At 41.9% G+C, this 18,485-nt stretch overlaps 1 protein-coding gene across 1 annotated transcript in view; it reads right to left on the bottom strand.

Annotated features, from left to right (window-relative positions):
• ARHGAP42 (Rho GTPase activating protein 42) overlaps window positions 1-18,485 on the bottom strand; it is a 178,406-nt gene that overhangs the window by 55,364 nt on the left and 104,557 nt on the right. The window contains exons 6-8 of the mRNA XM_079973564.1: window positions 17,682-17,792; window positions 5,224-5,328; window positions 67-196 (exon numbers count right to left, since the gene is read on the bottom strand). Of these exons, the coding sequence (XP_079829690.1) occupies window positions 67-196; window positions 5,224-5,328; window positions 17,682-17,792 (346 nt within the window). The remainder of the gene's footprint in view (window positions 1-66; window positions 197-5,223; window positions 5,329-17,681; window positions 17,793-18,485) is intronic.

Here is an 18,485-nt window from a genome sequence, read left to right as displayed (position 1 = left end):
CAGCAGTTGGTGAACAGAGGCCCAATGCTAAGTGTGCAGTTTGATTCAGATGGGTTAAATACTCACGCTTCTCTTGAACGTAGAGATAGCCTTCCATTGTCCACTGGCTTGGTGGCCTGTAGTCCTGGCTGGCAGACTTCATTCTCTGCATAAGCCGTTCTACTTCCTGCCTTGTGCTTTCAAAATTATTCCGGGTCTGTAAAACGACGACAACAATAGAAGTGATGAATTAAGTTCATGCCAATGCAATTTTGAGAGCGGCCTACCAAAATGGAACTGACGTCTGCTCTGAGGGAATTGCAGTAAAAGCAAGCCTTGTCAAATGCTGCTTTTACCACCCACCCCTAACTCAGACAGCCGCTCCAGAAGGTTACCATGGTGTTGAAAGCCGCTGAAGGGTTGAGGAGACACATTCACGTCAAGCATCCTTTTCACGCATTCATTTGTTCGGGCACTGAACGAGAAGCTAAGAAGTAGTTCAGGTCTATTAGCAAAAAACTGTCAACCCCGTGTAAGGAAGTTCCCCTATGATTTCTGTTCTTCTACCAGACTGCTTGTATGAGTTTCCGAATTCCTCAAAAAGCGCAAAAAATATAGAGAGTTCTGGACTGGAGAGGCGGAGTGCGAGGTTTGAAGAACACAACCCCTGTTTGTATGGATCCACTAACACCATGTGCACAACTCATTTTGCAGCAGGGTGCTCTAAACCAACCAACAAAAAGAGTCAGATAAGAACAGATACTACACTTGATCTTAGCCAAAAGGCCGAGGTGGGATTGTCCGTTAGTTAATTTTGGAAACAGGTTGGTATAGAAATATCGGGAATTGTGGGTAGGAAGGTGGGAATATCGAAATTAATGGTTCTTATTAGTCTGAGTTGCACCGAGTTAAAAACAAAAGAGGAATGTAAATGGGTAAAATTGATGGTACCTGCAGCCAGACAGGTTATAGCGAGTAATAGGAAAAATACAGAAGAGTTAGGGGTGAACCAATGGAGGAAAAACTGAATAATATCATAATTTTAGAATACCTAACTGTGAAGATACATAGAATGAAAGGGTTTAAGGTCAGTGAGAAAGAAGATTGGCTTGAGAAGATATTGAATTATTTGGGTAGGTTTGAACAATTGGGGGCAATTAAAATGTTAAAAGTTAAATAAACCTTGTGGATGGAGGAGTGTTAACGTATACAAAATTGTACATATGGTTGATTTGAATATGTTATTATTTATTATGTACACCCAATGCATCAGCCGCCTGGGGGGTTTCACTATTTGTGTTTTGGTTGTTGGTAAAAAATAAAATTTTTAAACTTCTTAAAAAAAAGAGAGAGAGACAGGAAAATTCTCGGGTAAATCTTTTGCTCCAAAGGAAATGGAATTTGTGTTCAGGCAGAGTGGGCTGCAATTCTACTTAGCTTACTTGCAGAGCTACCCAAAATTTTGTGCTATCTACATGCCCACTAAGGGACGCGGGTGGCGCTGTGGGTTAAACCACTGAACCTAGGACTTGCTGATCAGTAGGTTGGCAGTTCGAATCCCCGTGACGGAGTGAACTCCCGTTGTTCGGTCCCAGCTCCTGCCAACCTAGCAGTTCAAAAGCATGTCAAAGTGCAAATAGATAAATAGGTACTGCTCCAGCGGGAAGGTAAACGGTGTTTCCATGCGCTGCTCTGGTTCTCCAGAAGCGGCTTAGTCATGATGGCCACATGACCCGGAAGCTGTACGCCGGCTCCCTCGGCCAATAAAGCGAGATGAGTGCCGCAACCTCAGAGTCGGCCACGACTGGACCTAATGGTCAAGGGTCCCTTTAGCTTTACCTTACATGCCCACTAAAGAGTGGTCACACTAACTGAAGTTGCTTTGGCAATGTGTTTATTCAGGGGTGGGTTGGAGGGAGCTGGGAATGCATGAAAGGGACATTGCAACTCCGAATGGTGTAGGTGGCCCTGTTTCCTCTTGCACCTGTCCATTGTACCAATCAGTGCTTGTCCAAAAGTGCAAAGGTCTTCCTACGATGCTCCTACTAGAAACAGTGGGGGGGGGGGAATCAAGCGGGAGGCTATTTAGAACTGCAGTCCGCTTTAACTCAACACATGCATAGCCTTGAACACATTGACGTGCATAGCCTTGAACACATTTTTAAGAGCCTATCATAGGCTACACTGGATAGTACTAGACCTGCCAAGGCTACAGGAGATGTCCAGGAATAAAAGGATTAAAGGATTGCAAGAGACTCAGATATTGTGAGAACACCTAATGCTTGTTGACTTGGGTATGGCAACAACAAAGACTTTCTGTTCCAGAAAGAACATGTAGTGGATTTGTCAAAAATGTGGCAGATGCAGGAACGCGCGCCAGAAAGACGACAACAGGTTTTGTAACTAGCAGAAGTCAAATTCGCTTACCCCCAAGCACCCCTTTTCCTGTGTGGCAAAAATCCAACAGGAAGCACAGATACAGATGTCCAACAGGGGCATGGAATCACCTTGCCGTACATCTGAAGCTGGTGCATCTAACTGACACATGCTCGTGGTTAGAAGCCCCCCTTGACTCAGAAACTTCTTAAGTGGCTTAGCTAAAGAACTTATGGGCTCAGTGCATATTATGAACAGTAAATATTGCCCTGCACCGCTAGAGTATTAACGACAAGAGTACAGAGAAGAAATGTGTTGCATGTTGTGAAGCAACAGTGACCCCTGGTGCTTAAAAAAAGTTAAGGGTTTAGTTACAATCTTAATCACATTGCTCTTAATGCGTTTCTCTCCTCCCTAACCTTCTTATTTGCCTCGGTTCTTTTTGGGAGGGAGATAAAGGTGGGAGGCGACTCCCACAAGGGACCATATTCTGCTCCCCACATTTTCCCATGCCTTTGCCTCACGTCGGCACTGCACCTCTACGCAGAACCTGAAGGTTTGAGCGAACAACTCAGCAATTTCTGTTACCCACACAAGTCGTTTTTGTTTTAAAGCTGCTAATTGCTACCTTGGGCTCCTTGAAGGAAGGTAAATACAGACACACACACACACACACACACACACACACACACACACAAACTTGCATTGATGAATTGGACTATGTCCAGTAGTTTTTAACGTTTGATCTTTATCAATACTTTCTCATGAATATTTCATATTGTTTTATGTAAACTACTTACAGGTTTACGAGCCCCTTATCCACATCCTCGAGCCTTACTAACTGAAACATAAATCTTGTCAAGTAAGTAAATAAATACATTCCCTACAGGTGGGCACTTTACTTCACTTATTAGGAGCTTATATGCCTTCAGGGAATTTTTTTTAAAAGGAAAGAAACCACTCCTAACCAACTATGTAATCTGGATGGAAGATGGCTTTTATTATCCAAATTTCTAACTGCCTACAGTATTGGATGTTAAGAGCGGAAGTTTAATTCTGTACTTTTCACAGAGGCTGGATTCACAAAGAGGTTCTGCAGAGAGGTTCAGAAATTCTGACTGCAGGCCATTCCCTTTATCAACTGCTTGCTTCCAAAGATTTCTCCCTTTAAACTATTCTTACTGGGGAAGCATTTCCACTTAACGGCATTATGTGAAGCGCTGGCAACATCAGCACCAGAGAATGGCATTGCTGGGCAGACCATGACAAGAGGAAGAGGAAGAAGATGCAACCTTCATTTGTTAACCAAACAGCATGGATTAGGACCACCGGGAAATGGCCAAAAGGCAAACCCACGCCAGATGTGCATGTATGTGTTTTCCACTGAAGACATTTTGCCATCTCCTTAGATCTGGAGCCAAGATTTAGTGCTGGTCATCTGAAATCAGGGGCGGCAAACCTCTTTCATCATCCCAAGGCTCACGGTCCCTTCTGAACAGCCTCACACCTCACCTGGGAAGGCATCCGAGGGCCTATGCTGTTGCTGGAAGGGGCCAGGAGCAAATTTCACCTCTGTACAGTGGGCTACATTCTAAACACACTCATACACCTTTCTCTATTCTCCATCTTGACACATCGGACATTAGGCACACTGAGCGACAAGTGCTCAGGGTGCAATGTAGGGTTGTGAGGGATGTGGTCTGGGGAGAGGGCTGTGGCACAGAGAAAATTCTGTGGGACAGATTAAGAGAGGCCTGGGGGGTGGGCGGGCTGCATTTGATTCCCGAGTCCTGAGGTTTCCCAGCCCTGTCTAAAACGAAGCTCATTTTCTCTGCACCTTGCACTCTGTCTGAATCAGTGATTCAGCTTCGCACTCACTTTTTATTAATACAGTGGTACCTTGGGTTACAGATGCTTCCGGTTACAGACGCTTCAGGTTACAGACTCTGCTAACCCAGAAATATTACTTCAGGTTAAGAACTTTGCTTCAGAATGAGAACAGAAATCGTGCTCCAGCGGCGTGGCAGCAGCGGGAGGCCCCATTAGCTAAAGTGGTGCTTCAGGTTAAGAACAGTTTCAGGTTAAGAACGGAACTTCGGAACGAATTAAGTACTTAATCCAAGGTACCACTGTATTGTTATTTCAGCCCCTTGTTGAGCAGGACTGGGTGCATGCTGCAATTCTACGGATAGCAATGGCTCCGGCTTTCGGGAGCACAAAGGGTGGCTGGATTTTTATTTTTAAACATTTTTTTGACTGGGATGCATAGGCCTGCATAGCTCTCTCCTATTCCACATGTCCAGCAAAACAGCAAAATAGCTTCTTCTTTTCTTTGAAGAAAAGCAAGCTAAAGAAAGAAAAATATGCAAAATTTATTTGATTTTGATCATTTATAGGGCCATGAAAATTGGGCCTTGCTTGGCTCCAAAACTGAATGGGCTAAGCATAGAGTTGTCCTCCCCATTCAAAGTGGGGCTCAAACCCACAACCCTGAGATTAAGAGTCTCATGCTCTACCAACTGAGCTAGTGTGACGCCACCTGTCTACCTCTGTGCACAGGGCAGGGTTTATACATGCTTTTGCTTAACCTACTGGACATCCCGAATGGGGTTGTTTATCTGAACTGGGAGCAGTGTAAGTTGTACTAATTCAAAGCGTAGAGATGTGAAATCGATAACTAGATTCCCCACCCAAGGCAGGCAGGTGAAAATCAGTGTGACTAAGCAATACAAATGAAGCATATTGCATTTATGCATGAGCTCCCTTGATTTGTTTTCAAGAAATTTTAGCCTCGCAACAGAGCAAGGCTTTCGTTAACGCTGGAGTTCAGTGATCTGAGAAGCTGTGATAAACGCCGCTCCTCCTTACATTCTGCAAGTTGAACTGCAGCTGTTGCTTGTATGGTGCAAACTCCTGGGCCAGCTCATATCCCTCGTGGTAAAAGGTAAATAATCCCTGAAGAAAGGCCAAAAGCTGAAAGGGAAAAAAAATGTACCATCCATTATTAATTGTTTTCCTTATCTGCCCTTCACCAGAAGATCCCAGGGCAAGTTACAGCATATAAAACACAATTAAAACAGTAAAAAAACACAAACCACCCACAATCCCAGAACAATAATTCCATGCAATGCATTACAGGGAGAATTCCAAAATCAGTAAGATTCAAGGACCATGGAAAAGACATGCCTCTTCAGCAACCAACAGAAGCTGTAAAGAGACGGTGCCAGGCATACTTTGGTCAGGAAGGCGTTACGCATTCTTGGGGCCATCACCAAAAAGGCCCTCTCAAGAGCTGCTTGCTTCCCCACAAAAATTCACACGCGGCAGAAGGGTGTCCTCCACCGATCTTAATCAATCGACTCATCAAAAGGGAAGGAGGCGCTCTTTCAGATATTTGAGGCCCACATTGTTTGGGGCACGCACACATGAATGCACGTATGACACAGGCATGCAGCAGAGAACTCTTAGGATAGTTTTGGAGAGGGGAGAATTTACTTTCAATGGGAAGAACATACCGTATTTTTTGCACCATAAGATGCACTTTTTCCTCCTAAAAAGTAAGGGGAAATGTATGTGCGTCTTATGGAGCAAATGGCGCTGTGCAGAGAAGGAGAGCTGCGCAGCGCCTCTTCAGAGAAGCGGGAGTAGAAATGGAAGGGGCCCCATTCCTCCTCCCACTTTGCTGGAGAGGCGCTGCGCAGAGAAGGAGAGATTTTTTTTCTTGTTTTCCTCCTCTAAAAACTATGTGCGTTTTATGGTCGTGTGCATCTTATAGAGTGAAAATACGGTACGTTGTTGTTATTGTAATGTCTAAGGGCGGTTTATAGTGCTGGTGAAGCCCCTTTCAGCCATTTTGCCAACTGCTTTTGATGCTGCAAAAGGATCAGGCAAGAGCTTACAACATCGGCGTAGCCAGGATTTATGGTGTGTGTGTTTTTTTTTGGGGGGGGGCACGGCAGGCTTCATGTTGGAGGGGGGAGAACCTGAGTTATTTTTGTTGATTTACTTGATTGGCTGCACCCATGGTCTACAACCACAACGGGTCAAGAAAAGGAGTGGAAGATGGACTGGAGCAAAGGCACAAAGAGAAGAAGAAGAAGAAGAAGAGTTTGGATTTGATATCCCGCCTTTCACTCCCCTTCAGGAGTCTCAAAGCGGCTAACATTCTCCTTTCCCTTCCTCCCCCACAACAAACACTCTGTGAGGTGAGTGGGGCTGAGAGACTTCAGAGAAGTGTGACTGGCCCAAGGTCACCCAGCAGCTGCATGTGGAGGAGCGGAGACGCGAACCCGGTTCCCCAGATTACGAGACTACCGCTCTTAACCACTACACCACACTGGTGTAGAAAGACACAGGAGAGTTTGAAACAGGGACAGAAAAGGTGCAAACGAGAAAGATGCACACAGCCAGGAGCCTGAGAGATGAGTGGATTTAAAAATGTGCCTTTCGATTTAGAAGACATCTGAAGGCAGTCCTGCTTAGGGAAGTCTTTAATGCTTGCTGTTTTATTGTATTTTAAATATTTTGTTGGAAGCTGCCCAGAGTGGTTGGGGAAACCCTGACAGATGGGTGGGGTATTTATTTATTTATTTATTTATTTATTTATTTATTTATTTATTTATTTTTTTCAAAACTAACAGCAAACTCCGAGGCGGAGGGAAGGCTGCCTTTAAATTTAGTTTTAATCAAATCTGGCCCAGGGATAATGTAGGTGATGTATCTGGCAACCTGTCAAGAGAACAAACTGCAAAAGAGGTTTTGTTTACTTAGTTTGCTTTGCCATTTAAACAGAGGCCCGGTTTTTAATCTGCGGGCAAACCCGTCAAGTAAACCTTTCAGTCTTACTAATAATGCTCCAGGGCCAGCAGAAGGTCCAAAAAATGCAAACACCAAGCTTTCTGAATCTCCTGGTAGCCCATCTTGCTACTATACCCTCCAGGCAAACCTGTTCACTATTCAAGTACTGCTGCCACCTTCAGATCAAAAACTGCTTTGTTATTACTATCATTAAAAAAACAAAACAAACCTGTTCTGTACTGAAGAAAAAGACTTACTGGCACTAGATGGCAGCAATGTCAAACTTAACATGAAGCATTCAATTCCCTATACCAAAAGTTAATATGAGTTATTTGTTTGAGCAAGCAAGGTGTCATAGCCCCAAACATATTTCGTTTTGTTTTTTCAGGGCTGGTGTATATGTCAACCCACCCATGTGGTCAGTGTGTACGATGCTCCAGCCACAATGTTCAGAGCTGCATATGCACTGCTTAGTATACCTGCTGGAGATAATCTACTGGGATGCAGAGATGCTCAGTGTGTGCTAAGAGGTTTGAAATATTTCTCAACACAAATGAAACATTTCAGCCTTCGAGTATTGTTAGCCCAGAAATGGAAACAAGAAGAAATTCCGACAAAAGAAGAATGGCAGACGAAATTAATGGACTATCCAGAATTGGACAAAATGACAGGAAGGATTCGAAACCTGCGGGACCAGAGATGTACAGAAGATTGGAAGAAGTATATGAATAATTTGAAGAGCAACTGTAATCAACAAATTACACTAGTAGGACTACAAGAAGTTTTGTAAGGAGAAATATACGAAGTGTTACAAAGTAGAAAAAGATAGAGATATTGGTTATGAGTTTGAAATGTAATAGGTAAGATAAGAAATGCATACTGAGAGATTAGATTGGAAAATTTCCAGACAGGATTGATGGAAGTCAAAAATTTGAATAAGATGTAAAAGTATGTTTAATTACTGTTGAAAATGATATGTTAAAAAAAAAACTAACAAAAAATTATATATAGAGAAGCAAAAAGAAAAAAGAAAACAAGAAACATTTCAGCCTTCACTGGTATTCAGTCTCAGATTTCCAGAGGCTCTCGGGCAGCAGGAATGTCATTGAATATGGCATTTTCCTTCCACCTCAGCTTGAAAGGGAGTTTTAGAGAAAGGGAGTTTTGGAATTCCTGTTCAAAATGCAAATGGGGCAGTCACAAACGACTGCAGTTGTCTCTGCTGCATCTAGTTTGACCCTCAAGGCCCCCACTTTTAGCCTGAAAGATGGAAGGTGTGAAAACTGAGAATTCTCTCAAGGTCTGCAGACTTCACTGAGTGCGCCTGTGCAAAGCGTGAATGGCCTTCACCAGTGATTCACCCAATAAGCAAATACCCAGCTTCTCCACCCTGCAGATCTGGCCTTGCTCTTCATCAGACTCCTCAAGCAACAGAGAGAGCCAGGGAGGCACCTGGAAGAGAAGGAACCCAGGGAGGATGCCAAACACTGTATTTGAGGACCCAAAGTTCCACTTAATTTAATTCGGGAAAAGGAAACACCAGTTCCAAGTGGTGTTTTGGACAGTAAAAGCAGGGAAGGCAAAGGTTTGCTTAAATGCAAACTGACTGGATCCTGCCCTGCGATCTCCTTGGCAAGGATGGGCAGAGTTAAAATACTTTCAAATAAATAAAGGAACTCTTTCTCCCTGCTGTTTCTCAATTATTCTACCAATTATTCTACCCACCCACTCCAAATTCCAGGACATGGGGCAAAGCCCCTGGGGAGGGCAATCTGAAGTTAGGGAAATAAATGGCAAGCAAAGTATCATTATTCCAGACCTAACTGCTCCTCTGGAAGTGGCTTTTCTGCTGCCGTTTTTTTTAAAGGGCCAACAGGGGGTAATGTTACCCGATATGCATAAGATCAGTTGTGGCCCTGAGAGAGATTTTTATTGGTAGCTTTGTTTTAAATGCAGCTGTTTTTAATTAGTGCTTTAAGTCAGATCTGGCCAGACTTCTACAGGCTGCATTCAGACACAACAATAAACAATGGATAATTCTTATGGAATGAGCCCAGACAAGTCTTAGGCTAGCACAGTCCCCTCCTTGGTGCAGCTGCAAGGAGAGCAGAAACTTCTGTTTTGCTTCCATTCTGAATTAACCACAGTTTAGTGTGACATTTCTACCCTAAACTGCACCTGGTTAGTCTTAACTATGATTTGCCGAAACAAGCCAACTTCAAACCTTGGTTTATGAAGCCAACATGTTTCAATAAACTATAGTTTTATAGATTAACTAGATGCAGTTTACGGTTCAGACCACTAACTAAACTGTGGTTAATTCAAAATAGAAGCAAGATGCTTATACTCTCCTCCTCTTAGTGGAGAGAAGAGGGAGAAAGCATGCACAACTGAGGCTCACCTAGGCTTCCTGTAACAATCAAACATAGATTCGTGTTTTGTCAAGACACAGTCACTGGGGTTGATGACAGTGTGGTCCATCTGAATTCAGGATTGCCATTTTTCACCAATGCGTCCCTGGTGAATCTGTTTCCATTACTGCCCTTCAGTGCCAGAGGAAGCTTCATTGAGCATAACCATGAGGGTAAGAGATTCTGGGTTTAATCCAGAGTAATACTTAAGAGTAGATCCACTGAAACCATTGGGAATCAAATTACTCATGACTAAGTCCCATTGAGCTTAACAGGTCCACTTTAAGTAGGACCAACTCTGAATCTAATCCATTAACGTGTTATGCAGCTGTTTAAAATGCTTTTGCCCTGCAGAAACAAGCACTAAGCAAAATTCAGCGTCCATTATCCTTAAAGCAAAACTGCGGCTCATTTGATTGTTAGAAAACTCCAATCTCTCTTTCACTCCCCTCATCCCTATATTCCAGATCACCAACAAAATCAACTTAAGACTGGATAACTAAGGATCTTTCGAGCTATCTGTATTTTTTAAATAAATACATGAACCAGGAAGACAGTAACTTTTTGACGAATTAAAGGCTAGAGGTCAAATTCCTACCCTATCCAAACTGGAAGTACAATCTTCTTCCTGTGAGAATGAGATGACCAAAGAATCTCAGGGTCACCAACACTACATAAAAATAAATAAAGGACTTTTTTATTTTTTTTGCGGGCTTCAGATGTTGTCATTTTCCCTTGCTTCTCATAGCTCAGTGCTAACTCACCCTCGTGGCTAGGGCTGCATTAAACTACCATAAGCTTTGATTTACTGATCTGATTTATTTAGTGATTCAGAGCCTAGGTAAACATGCAACTGATAACAGCACAACCGGCCGAAATCAGCCTCCTCAACCTCTAGCTGTACCGTGGGCGGGTTCACACAACATGTACTTTCAGCACATGGCCTGCGCATGTGAACGAGTCATCGCTGACTAAATCAACAGAGACACAAGTGTAGCATCAGTGCCTTTCGATAGAGCTAGTTCAATTGCAAATGGGAGCAAGGACAGCCATTGTGTAAAGTTAAGGTACAGCTCAACTGGTACAGCATAAGGCGCTGAATCTCAGGGTTGTGGGTTTGAGCCCCACTTTGGGCAAAAGATTCCTGCATTACAGGGGGTTGGGACTAGGTCACCCTTGTGGTGTCTTCCAAACTCTACAATTCTATGGTTCTGATTGGCCCTCAATCTTCTGCTGCCACTAATTTTAAAAGCTGATGCGCGAGATGACCAGTGTGGTATAGTGGTTAAGAGCGGTGGACTTGTAATCTGGTGAACCGGGTTCGCTTCCCAGCTCCTCCACATGCAGCTGCTGGGAGACCTTGGGCTAGTCACACTTCTCTGAAGTCTCTCAGCCCCACTCACCTCACAGAGTGTTTGTTGTGGGGGAGGAAGGGAAAGGAGATTGTTAGCCGCTTTGAGACTTCTTAGGGTAGTGATAAACAGGGATATCAAATCCAAACTCTTCTTCTATAGCTAAGTACGCCATTTCCACAGACACTGAAAAATCCAGTGAAGTGGGGCATGTAACAACGCTGCTCTTCTTCATGTGTGGCCAAAATGCTTCTCCATCTATTTGCTGAGCAGCCGAGGCATTGACCCTTTTGTAGGACTGTCTGCATGCAGAAGGTCTCAGATTCCATTCTCTGCCTCTCCCTAAAAAGATCTCAGGTAGTTGGTTTGGAGAAGAACTCTGTGTGAGTCGCTACTCACATGGGCAGAACTGGGCTAGATCAGGGTGCCTCAAAGTGCTGCTGAACTACAACTCCCATCATCCCTGACTATTGGCCATGATTGATGCAGCTGATGGGAGCTGGAATCCAATGATGGATGGAAGGCCACATATTAGCCAACCCAGAAAGATCACCGGTCCGACCCACATTTGCCAGCAAAGTATTAACAGAGGTGTCTGTTACCATCAATGAAATTCTTACTTTGTACTTATGTGGGTTACCTGCCAGTATCCATGCATCTGTGTATTTACCGTATTTTCCGCTCTATAAGGCGCACCAGACCACAAGACGCACCTAGTTTTTGGAGGAGGAAAACAAGAAGAAAAAAATTCTGACTCAGAAGCCAGAACAGCAAGAGGGATCTCTGCGCAGCGAAAGCAGTGATCCCTCTTGCTGTTCTGGCTTCTGGGATAGCTGCGCAGCCTGCATTCGCTCCATAAGACGCACACACATTTCCCCTTACTTTTTAGGAGGGAAAAAGTGAGTCTTATAGAGCAAAAAATACGGTAAGTGTAAAACAAAAGCACTTGTTTATTTGCTCTGATCAATGTATTGTTATGCAAATTTGCCATTCCATTTCATTTCAGCAGCATTGCACTTCCTCTGCCAGGGTCAAGAGCAAGAACGGCAGGTATTAAAAAAGGATTCTTGGATTTTTATAGACATTTATACAAAAGAACAGAGAAGAACAATATGAGGAAGATAGAAATATATTTAAAGGGAAAAAAGGTGCAGAAGATCCCGACAGAAAAAAGAGATAGGCTGAATGCCCCAACAGAAATTGATGAAATAAAAGAGACTGTCAGGGAACTGCCATCGGAGAGTCAGGTGGTGGAAGGGCTCAAGGAGGCTAGGAGACCCTCGGATGCTGAGGAAGGAACCAGCAGGGGGAGAGAGAGAGTTCCTGCAGAAACTCAGTCGGAGGGAGGGCTCCAAGATACTTCCAGTGAGAACAGCGGAGAGGTCTCAGGACCTCCGCTGGGGACGCCTACTCCGCGCAGGAAACTGTCACGCAGAGAGTCCAGAAGGAGAGTTTCCGTGAAGGAACTCTTATGTTGGCGTAAATTCCGGAAGCGCCCACTGACGGATTCTGCCAGCGATTGAGGTAGCCATGCACCCATGGCTCCGCGGTCTGGGAGAGTTTTTAGAAACTGATTGCATGAGTTGAGAACTCAACCATTTACGCACAAGCAGCCCCTTAACCCATAACAGAGACTATAAAATAACTTAAAAAAGGGAAAGCTCCGGGACCAGATGGAAAGAAGTCATGGATAACATTCTCAAAGAAAGGGAAATTCCAGAAACATGGAAAGAAGCATTTATTACACTTATCCCAAAACAAGATTCGCATTTAACACAAGTTAAAAATTATAGGCCTATTTCATTACTCAATACAGATTATAAAATTTTTGCAAGTATTTTAGCAAAAAGGATTAAAAAAATATTACAAGAAACTATTCATAAGGACCATGCGGGTTTCCTACCTGGCAGACAGATGAAAGATAATGTAAGGAATATAATTAATATTTTGGAATATCTGACTGCCAGAAATGAGAAACAAGCTATGTTAATATTCGTGGATGCAGAAAAGGCCTTTGATAATATATCTTGGGACTTTATGTTAAAAAATTTAGAATATATGGAGGTGGGGAAGGAATTTCTTAATGGAATAAAGGCAATATATACCGAACAGAAAGCTAAATTAATTGTAAACAATATGATTACTGATGAAATAAGGATAACTAAAGGTACACGACAGGGGTGTCCACTTTCGCCATTGTTATTCATCATGGTGCTGAAGGTCTTTCTAAAATCCATAAGGGAAAATGAGGCAATAAAAGGGGTGGCAGTAGGCCGGAACGAATATAAGGTTAAAGCTTTTGCCGATGACCTGGTCATAACGGTGGAAGAGCCTTTGGAAAGTATCCAAAATATACTTACTGAGGTGGACAGATTTGGCCAAGTGGCAGGATTAATAATAAATAAGAAAAAGACTAAAATAATTGCTAAGAATATGGATCCAGAAAAGACAGAAATAATACAACAACAAGTAGGGATAGAGGTGGTGAAAAAAGTGAAATATTTGGGTATTTGGATAACCCCCAAGAATATAGATTTATATCAGAATAACTATATACCAGTGTGGAATGGGATAAAGAAAGATCTGGAAGTGTGGGGATGAATGAAATTGTCTTTTTGGGGGAGGATCTCAACGATAAAGATGAGCGTGCTGCCAAAGTTATTATTTTTATATCAAACGATTCCAATAATCAAGGGGACTGGGATTTTAAAAGAATGGCAAAAAGTGATTTCAAGGTATATCTGGTAGGGTAAGAATCCAAGAATTCAATTTAAGCTACTAACTGATGCAAAAGAAAGAGGAGGCTTCGCCTTGCCGGACTTGAAATTGTACTATGAAGCCTCATGCCTCTGCTGGCTAAAGGAATGGATAAAGTTAGAAAATACAGAGTTGTTAGATTTAGAAGGATTTGATAACAGATTTGGATGACATGCGTATCTATGGGCTGAAAAGAAGAAAATCCATAAAGGTTTTGAGAACCACATTTTCCGAAGATCGTTGATAGAAATATGGGATAGGTACAAAAACCTACTTGAACCAAAAACTCCACACTGGTTGTCTTCTTTAGAGGTTATGAGTCTAAAAAAATTAATATGAGAAAGAATTGGATTACATATGGAAATTTGATTGTTAAAGAAGGGGGGAAATGGAAAATGAAACCCTATGAAGAAGTAAAAGAGTTGGTATATGATTGGCTGCATTATTTTCAAATAAATGAAATGTTTAAAAAAGATCTCAAAGAATATGGATATGTAGAGAAAGATTCCAAATTTCAATTAGAAATAATAAATAATGAATATAAAATGTTATCTAAAATGTATAAGATATTGTTGGAATGGCATACAAAGGATGAAGAAGTTAAATCAGTTATGATACAATGGGCCAGAGATATTGGTCATAATATACAATTTAATGATTGGATAAAACTATGGAATGAAAGTATTAAATTCACTGCATGTACTGCATTAAAGGAAAATGTTATGAAAATGATATATAGATGGTATATTACACCAGCAAAACTTGAAAAAATTTCTAAAACATGTAAGAAGTGTTGGAAATGTAAAGAAAAGGATGGTACATTTTATCATATGTGGTGGGAATGTAAGAAAGTGAAAAGCTTCTGGGAGTTGATATATAATGAACTGAAAAAAATGTTGAAATATACATTTGTTAAGAAACCAGAGGCCTTTCTCTTAGGAATCGTTGGAAATGAAATAAATAGAAAGGATCATAAACTTTTCCAATATGCAGTAACAGCGGCAAGAATATTACTGGCCCAGAAATGGAAACAAGAACAAATACCAACACTGGAGGAGTGGAGAATGAAGCTGATGGACTATGCAGAACTTGATAACTGACTGGGAAGATCAGATATCTACGAGATCAAAAGTTCATCGAGGACTGGGGAAAGTTAGTTGAGTATTGGGAATGTATAAGTGATAGTGAAATAACGTTAGTGGCATTTAAAGAAGCTCTGTAATAACATAATAAATATTACAAAAAAGGAAAACAGAAGTGGGGGGTAGAGATAAAGGTAATAGCAAAATCTGGAAATGTGTAATTAAAGAAAAATTAATTGGCAGAGAGGCTGAAGGAAGTCTAAAAATGAGGAGAATTTGTAAAACTTGCAATGTGATTTGTATTTTCTTATGATGGAAAATTAATAAAATATAATTAAAAAAAAGAGAGAGAGAGCAAGAACGGCTGCTACAGTTCTCCAGGAAATATTTTTGATAAATCAGCTGCTAAAAAGTGAGGAGCTGGGTTATTTTTTTTACGTCACACACACTTATTCTCAAGAACGTCAAGGAAAATCTGAGTTGATTTTGCTTGCTTTGAAAACCTGCAGTTGTGTCCAATATCTTAACTCCTTGCTAAAAGTAAAATAAAAATAAAAATCAGGAGTTTCTGGAAGGAGGCATACAAGGCGCCTTTGGGACTCCACTCCAGATTTGTGTAGGGTTTACTCCTTAGCATTTTCTTCTCCTGAGGTCCAGCGCCGAGGGCCTTCTGGCGGTTCCCTCGCCACAAGAAGCCAAGTTACAGGGAACCAGGCAGAGGGCCTTCTCGGTAGTGGCACCCGCCCTGTGGAATGTCCTCCCACCAGATGTCAAAGAGAACAACAACTACCAGACTTTTAGAAGACATCTGAAGGAAGCCCTGTTTAGGGAAGCTTTTAATGTTTAACAGATTATTGTATTTTAATATTCTGTTGGAAGCCACCCAGAGTGGCTGGGGAAACCCAGCCAGATGAGCGGGGTTTAAATAAAAAATTATTATTATTATTATTATTACTCCTGAAGATGTCTCACAAGGTGGTCAAGGTTTAGGAGCAGAATTTTCCTTCTCCTAGATGGGCTGCCTTCCCAGACTGATGAGCCCTGTCTGCACCTCATTTCCCTCTCCAGAATGGTCAGAAACCGCCTTCTAGACCACTGGAGCCACTATTGGTCTCATCTGCTCAATCCACCAGTTCTCAAAGGAGCTAAACATGCACCTATGAAAACCCCAGGAGGACATGAGTGTATTAGCTCTCTCTATGTAAGCATCTTAAGTATGCTTACATACTCCAAAGTAAGTGTGCACAGGAGTGCAGCCTTAGAGAGTGAAGGAAGCCCCACTGAATTCAACAGGACTTACTCCCAGGTAAGTATGCCTAGGATTTCAGCCGTGATGAGGCAATCAAAATCATATGTTGCTTAGCCCTTCCTTAGCAGTTGCATATTTTTTAATAACTTCCATACTATCCCTTTCTTTTACTTTTTTTAATAAAAGGTCAAACAGATTTATTGAAGTTTGAAGACTAATGCCTTGGTTAGGCATTCTGAGCCAATTTTTACATTATGAAATTTTTACGTTATGTCATGTGTTGCACAGACAACACTGCTAAAGTGCAAGTCATTAAAATGTCATGCAGATAGATGGCAAGTTGTCTGCAATTTCATTCCACGCTGGATGAGGAAACTTTTACGTGACCATTCAAGGAACAGAGATTATTGTTCAGAACAGGCTTTTGACGGCTTCTGATAAATTCCCTTCTTTAATTAACCCATATATTCCACTTTAAATGCATAAACCGCAGGTTTAAGTCAGTGGTTTTCCAGAACTCTGTTCCTGGGAACCTGAGGGTTCCTCAGGAGCAAATTTTGAGTTCCTTAGTGAGGTAAATAAGCTGACTTAGTTCAGGCATCGCATTAAACTACCATGAAAGCAGCTGACCCATGGTTTGCCATGATGTATGAATTTGAAAAAACCCACCATTTGCGATCAGCTAGCAAGTCAGTTCTGGAAGCAATGATGTACACCAGATGGAATGGTGAGAATGTTCACCAGATGGAAAAAGAAAAGCAGATAAGCAGATCTAAGCCATGGTCTGCCATCTACATCAGGATAACAATACTAACAGAGGGTAGAGTGGTGGTGAGACATAAGAAGAAAGCTGATTTTCAGTCCTTCGAACTATGGTTTGCAGGATTTGCAATGTGCTATCTCAACACAGCCAACACGGGTGGCATTGTGGTCTAAACCACAGCGCCTAGGGCTTGCCGATCAGAAGGTCAGCGGTTCAAATCCCCACAACGGGGTGAGCTCCCGTTGTTCAGTCCCAGCTCCTGCCCACCTAGCAGTTTGAAAGCACGTCAAGTGCAAGTAGATAAATGGGTACCGCTCTGGCGGGAAGATAAACGGTGTTTCCGTGCGCTGCTCTGGTTCGCCAGAAGCGGCTTTGTCATGCTGGCCACATGACCTGGAAGCTGTCTGCGGACAAACACCGGCTCCCTCGGCCTATAGAGCGAGATGAGCGCACAACCCCAGAGTTGTCCGCGACTGGACATAACGGTCAGGGGTACCTTTGCCTTTATCTCAGCACAGCCAATGGCTTAACATTATGCCTGAAATGATCCCTTCCGTGTCATAACAATTCTTTCTCTGCAACACCTAGCCTCAGTGCAGAATTAGGAAGGCTTTCTAGACATGTTGGGCCCTCTACATAAATGAAGAATAAACCAACCACAGAATTCTTTGCAATGTGAAGGATTTTCACATACAGGCAAGCTCATCGGCAGACAGATAGATACGAAAAGAGTTTTGAGGATAGGAAATTTAAGCCACACTAACTTACAAGAAAGGAAGTGTAACACAACTATTAAAAAAATGTTTAAGCGTACATATGCATATATATTATGATATATCACATACTGTAAGTTTGGGTTGTGCAATTGGTTCATTCTTTGTTTATATTTCTACTTTGGTAACCACAAAAACTTACGGGCTCAACAAATTCAAACTTTTTTCTTTCTTGCACTTCTTGGATTTTAAAGACATATTCTAACGATGCTTCGTAAAAGTTTTGGTGTTCTCGGTCAATCTGTGTGTCTGCCTAAAATAAAAAGAGAAATAGAATAAAGCATTCATTTATTTACCATTTAACTATATAATAGCCAATAACGTTACCAATAAAATGCAGCTAAAAATCCACAAAACCTTAAAAAACAACAACCTCAAAGTGCAAAAAACACAGCGGTAATTTACACACTTTGTATTTATTTTTCACATGTGAAATAATGCGTTCCAGAAACCTGCATCTATTATGGAAAAAGACAGCTAGTCATTCTGGTTAAGAAAGTATCCAAACACATGCATTTATATAACTAGGCTCAAATGAAAAGACAATTCTCTACCAACACTATATTCGGAGTTCTTGCGCTCTATTTCAATGTAATTGTTGTTCAGATACTGCAATTTTATAAATAATCCATAGAAACCCCCTGCAGGGAGAAAGGTTTTATTCAAACTCGAGAGTAAAATAAGCACTTAACTCTACTTAGCCAGACCATGATTGGCTGTGAAGTATGTTATGAAACACATTCCAACTTGCTCTTTAATGGCAATTGCTTCTATTTTCCCTGCCATTAACAGAGACAGAATTACGCCCCAGTGAGAATTCTGTATGTGTAAATCCGGTACACGCAGGTAACAAAACAACTTCTCCTCCCCCCCCCCCCGCTTGCAGTTGATTTCACCACGCAGACATCTGTTTAGTGAGTAATAATGAAGACTTAATTCCAAGTCC

This window comes from Podarcis cretensis, assembly GCF_951804945.1.
Source record: "Podarcis cretensis genome assembly, chromosome: 4".
Lineage (NCBI taxonomy): Eukaryota > Metazoa > Chordata > Lepidosauria > Squamata > Lacertidae > Podarcis > Podarcis cretensis.
Note: the sequence above shows the minus strand (reverse complement) of the source record. Positions and strands in the feature narration are given on the sequence as shown.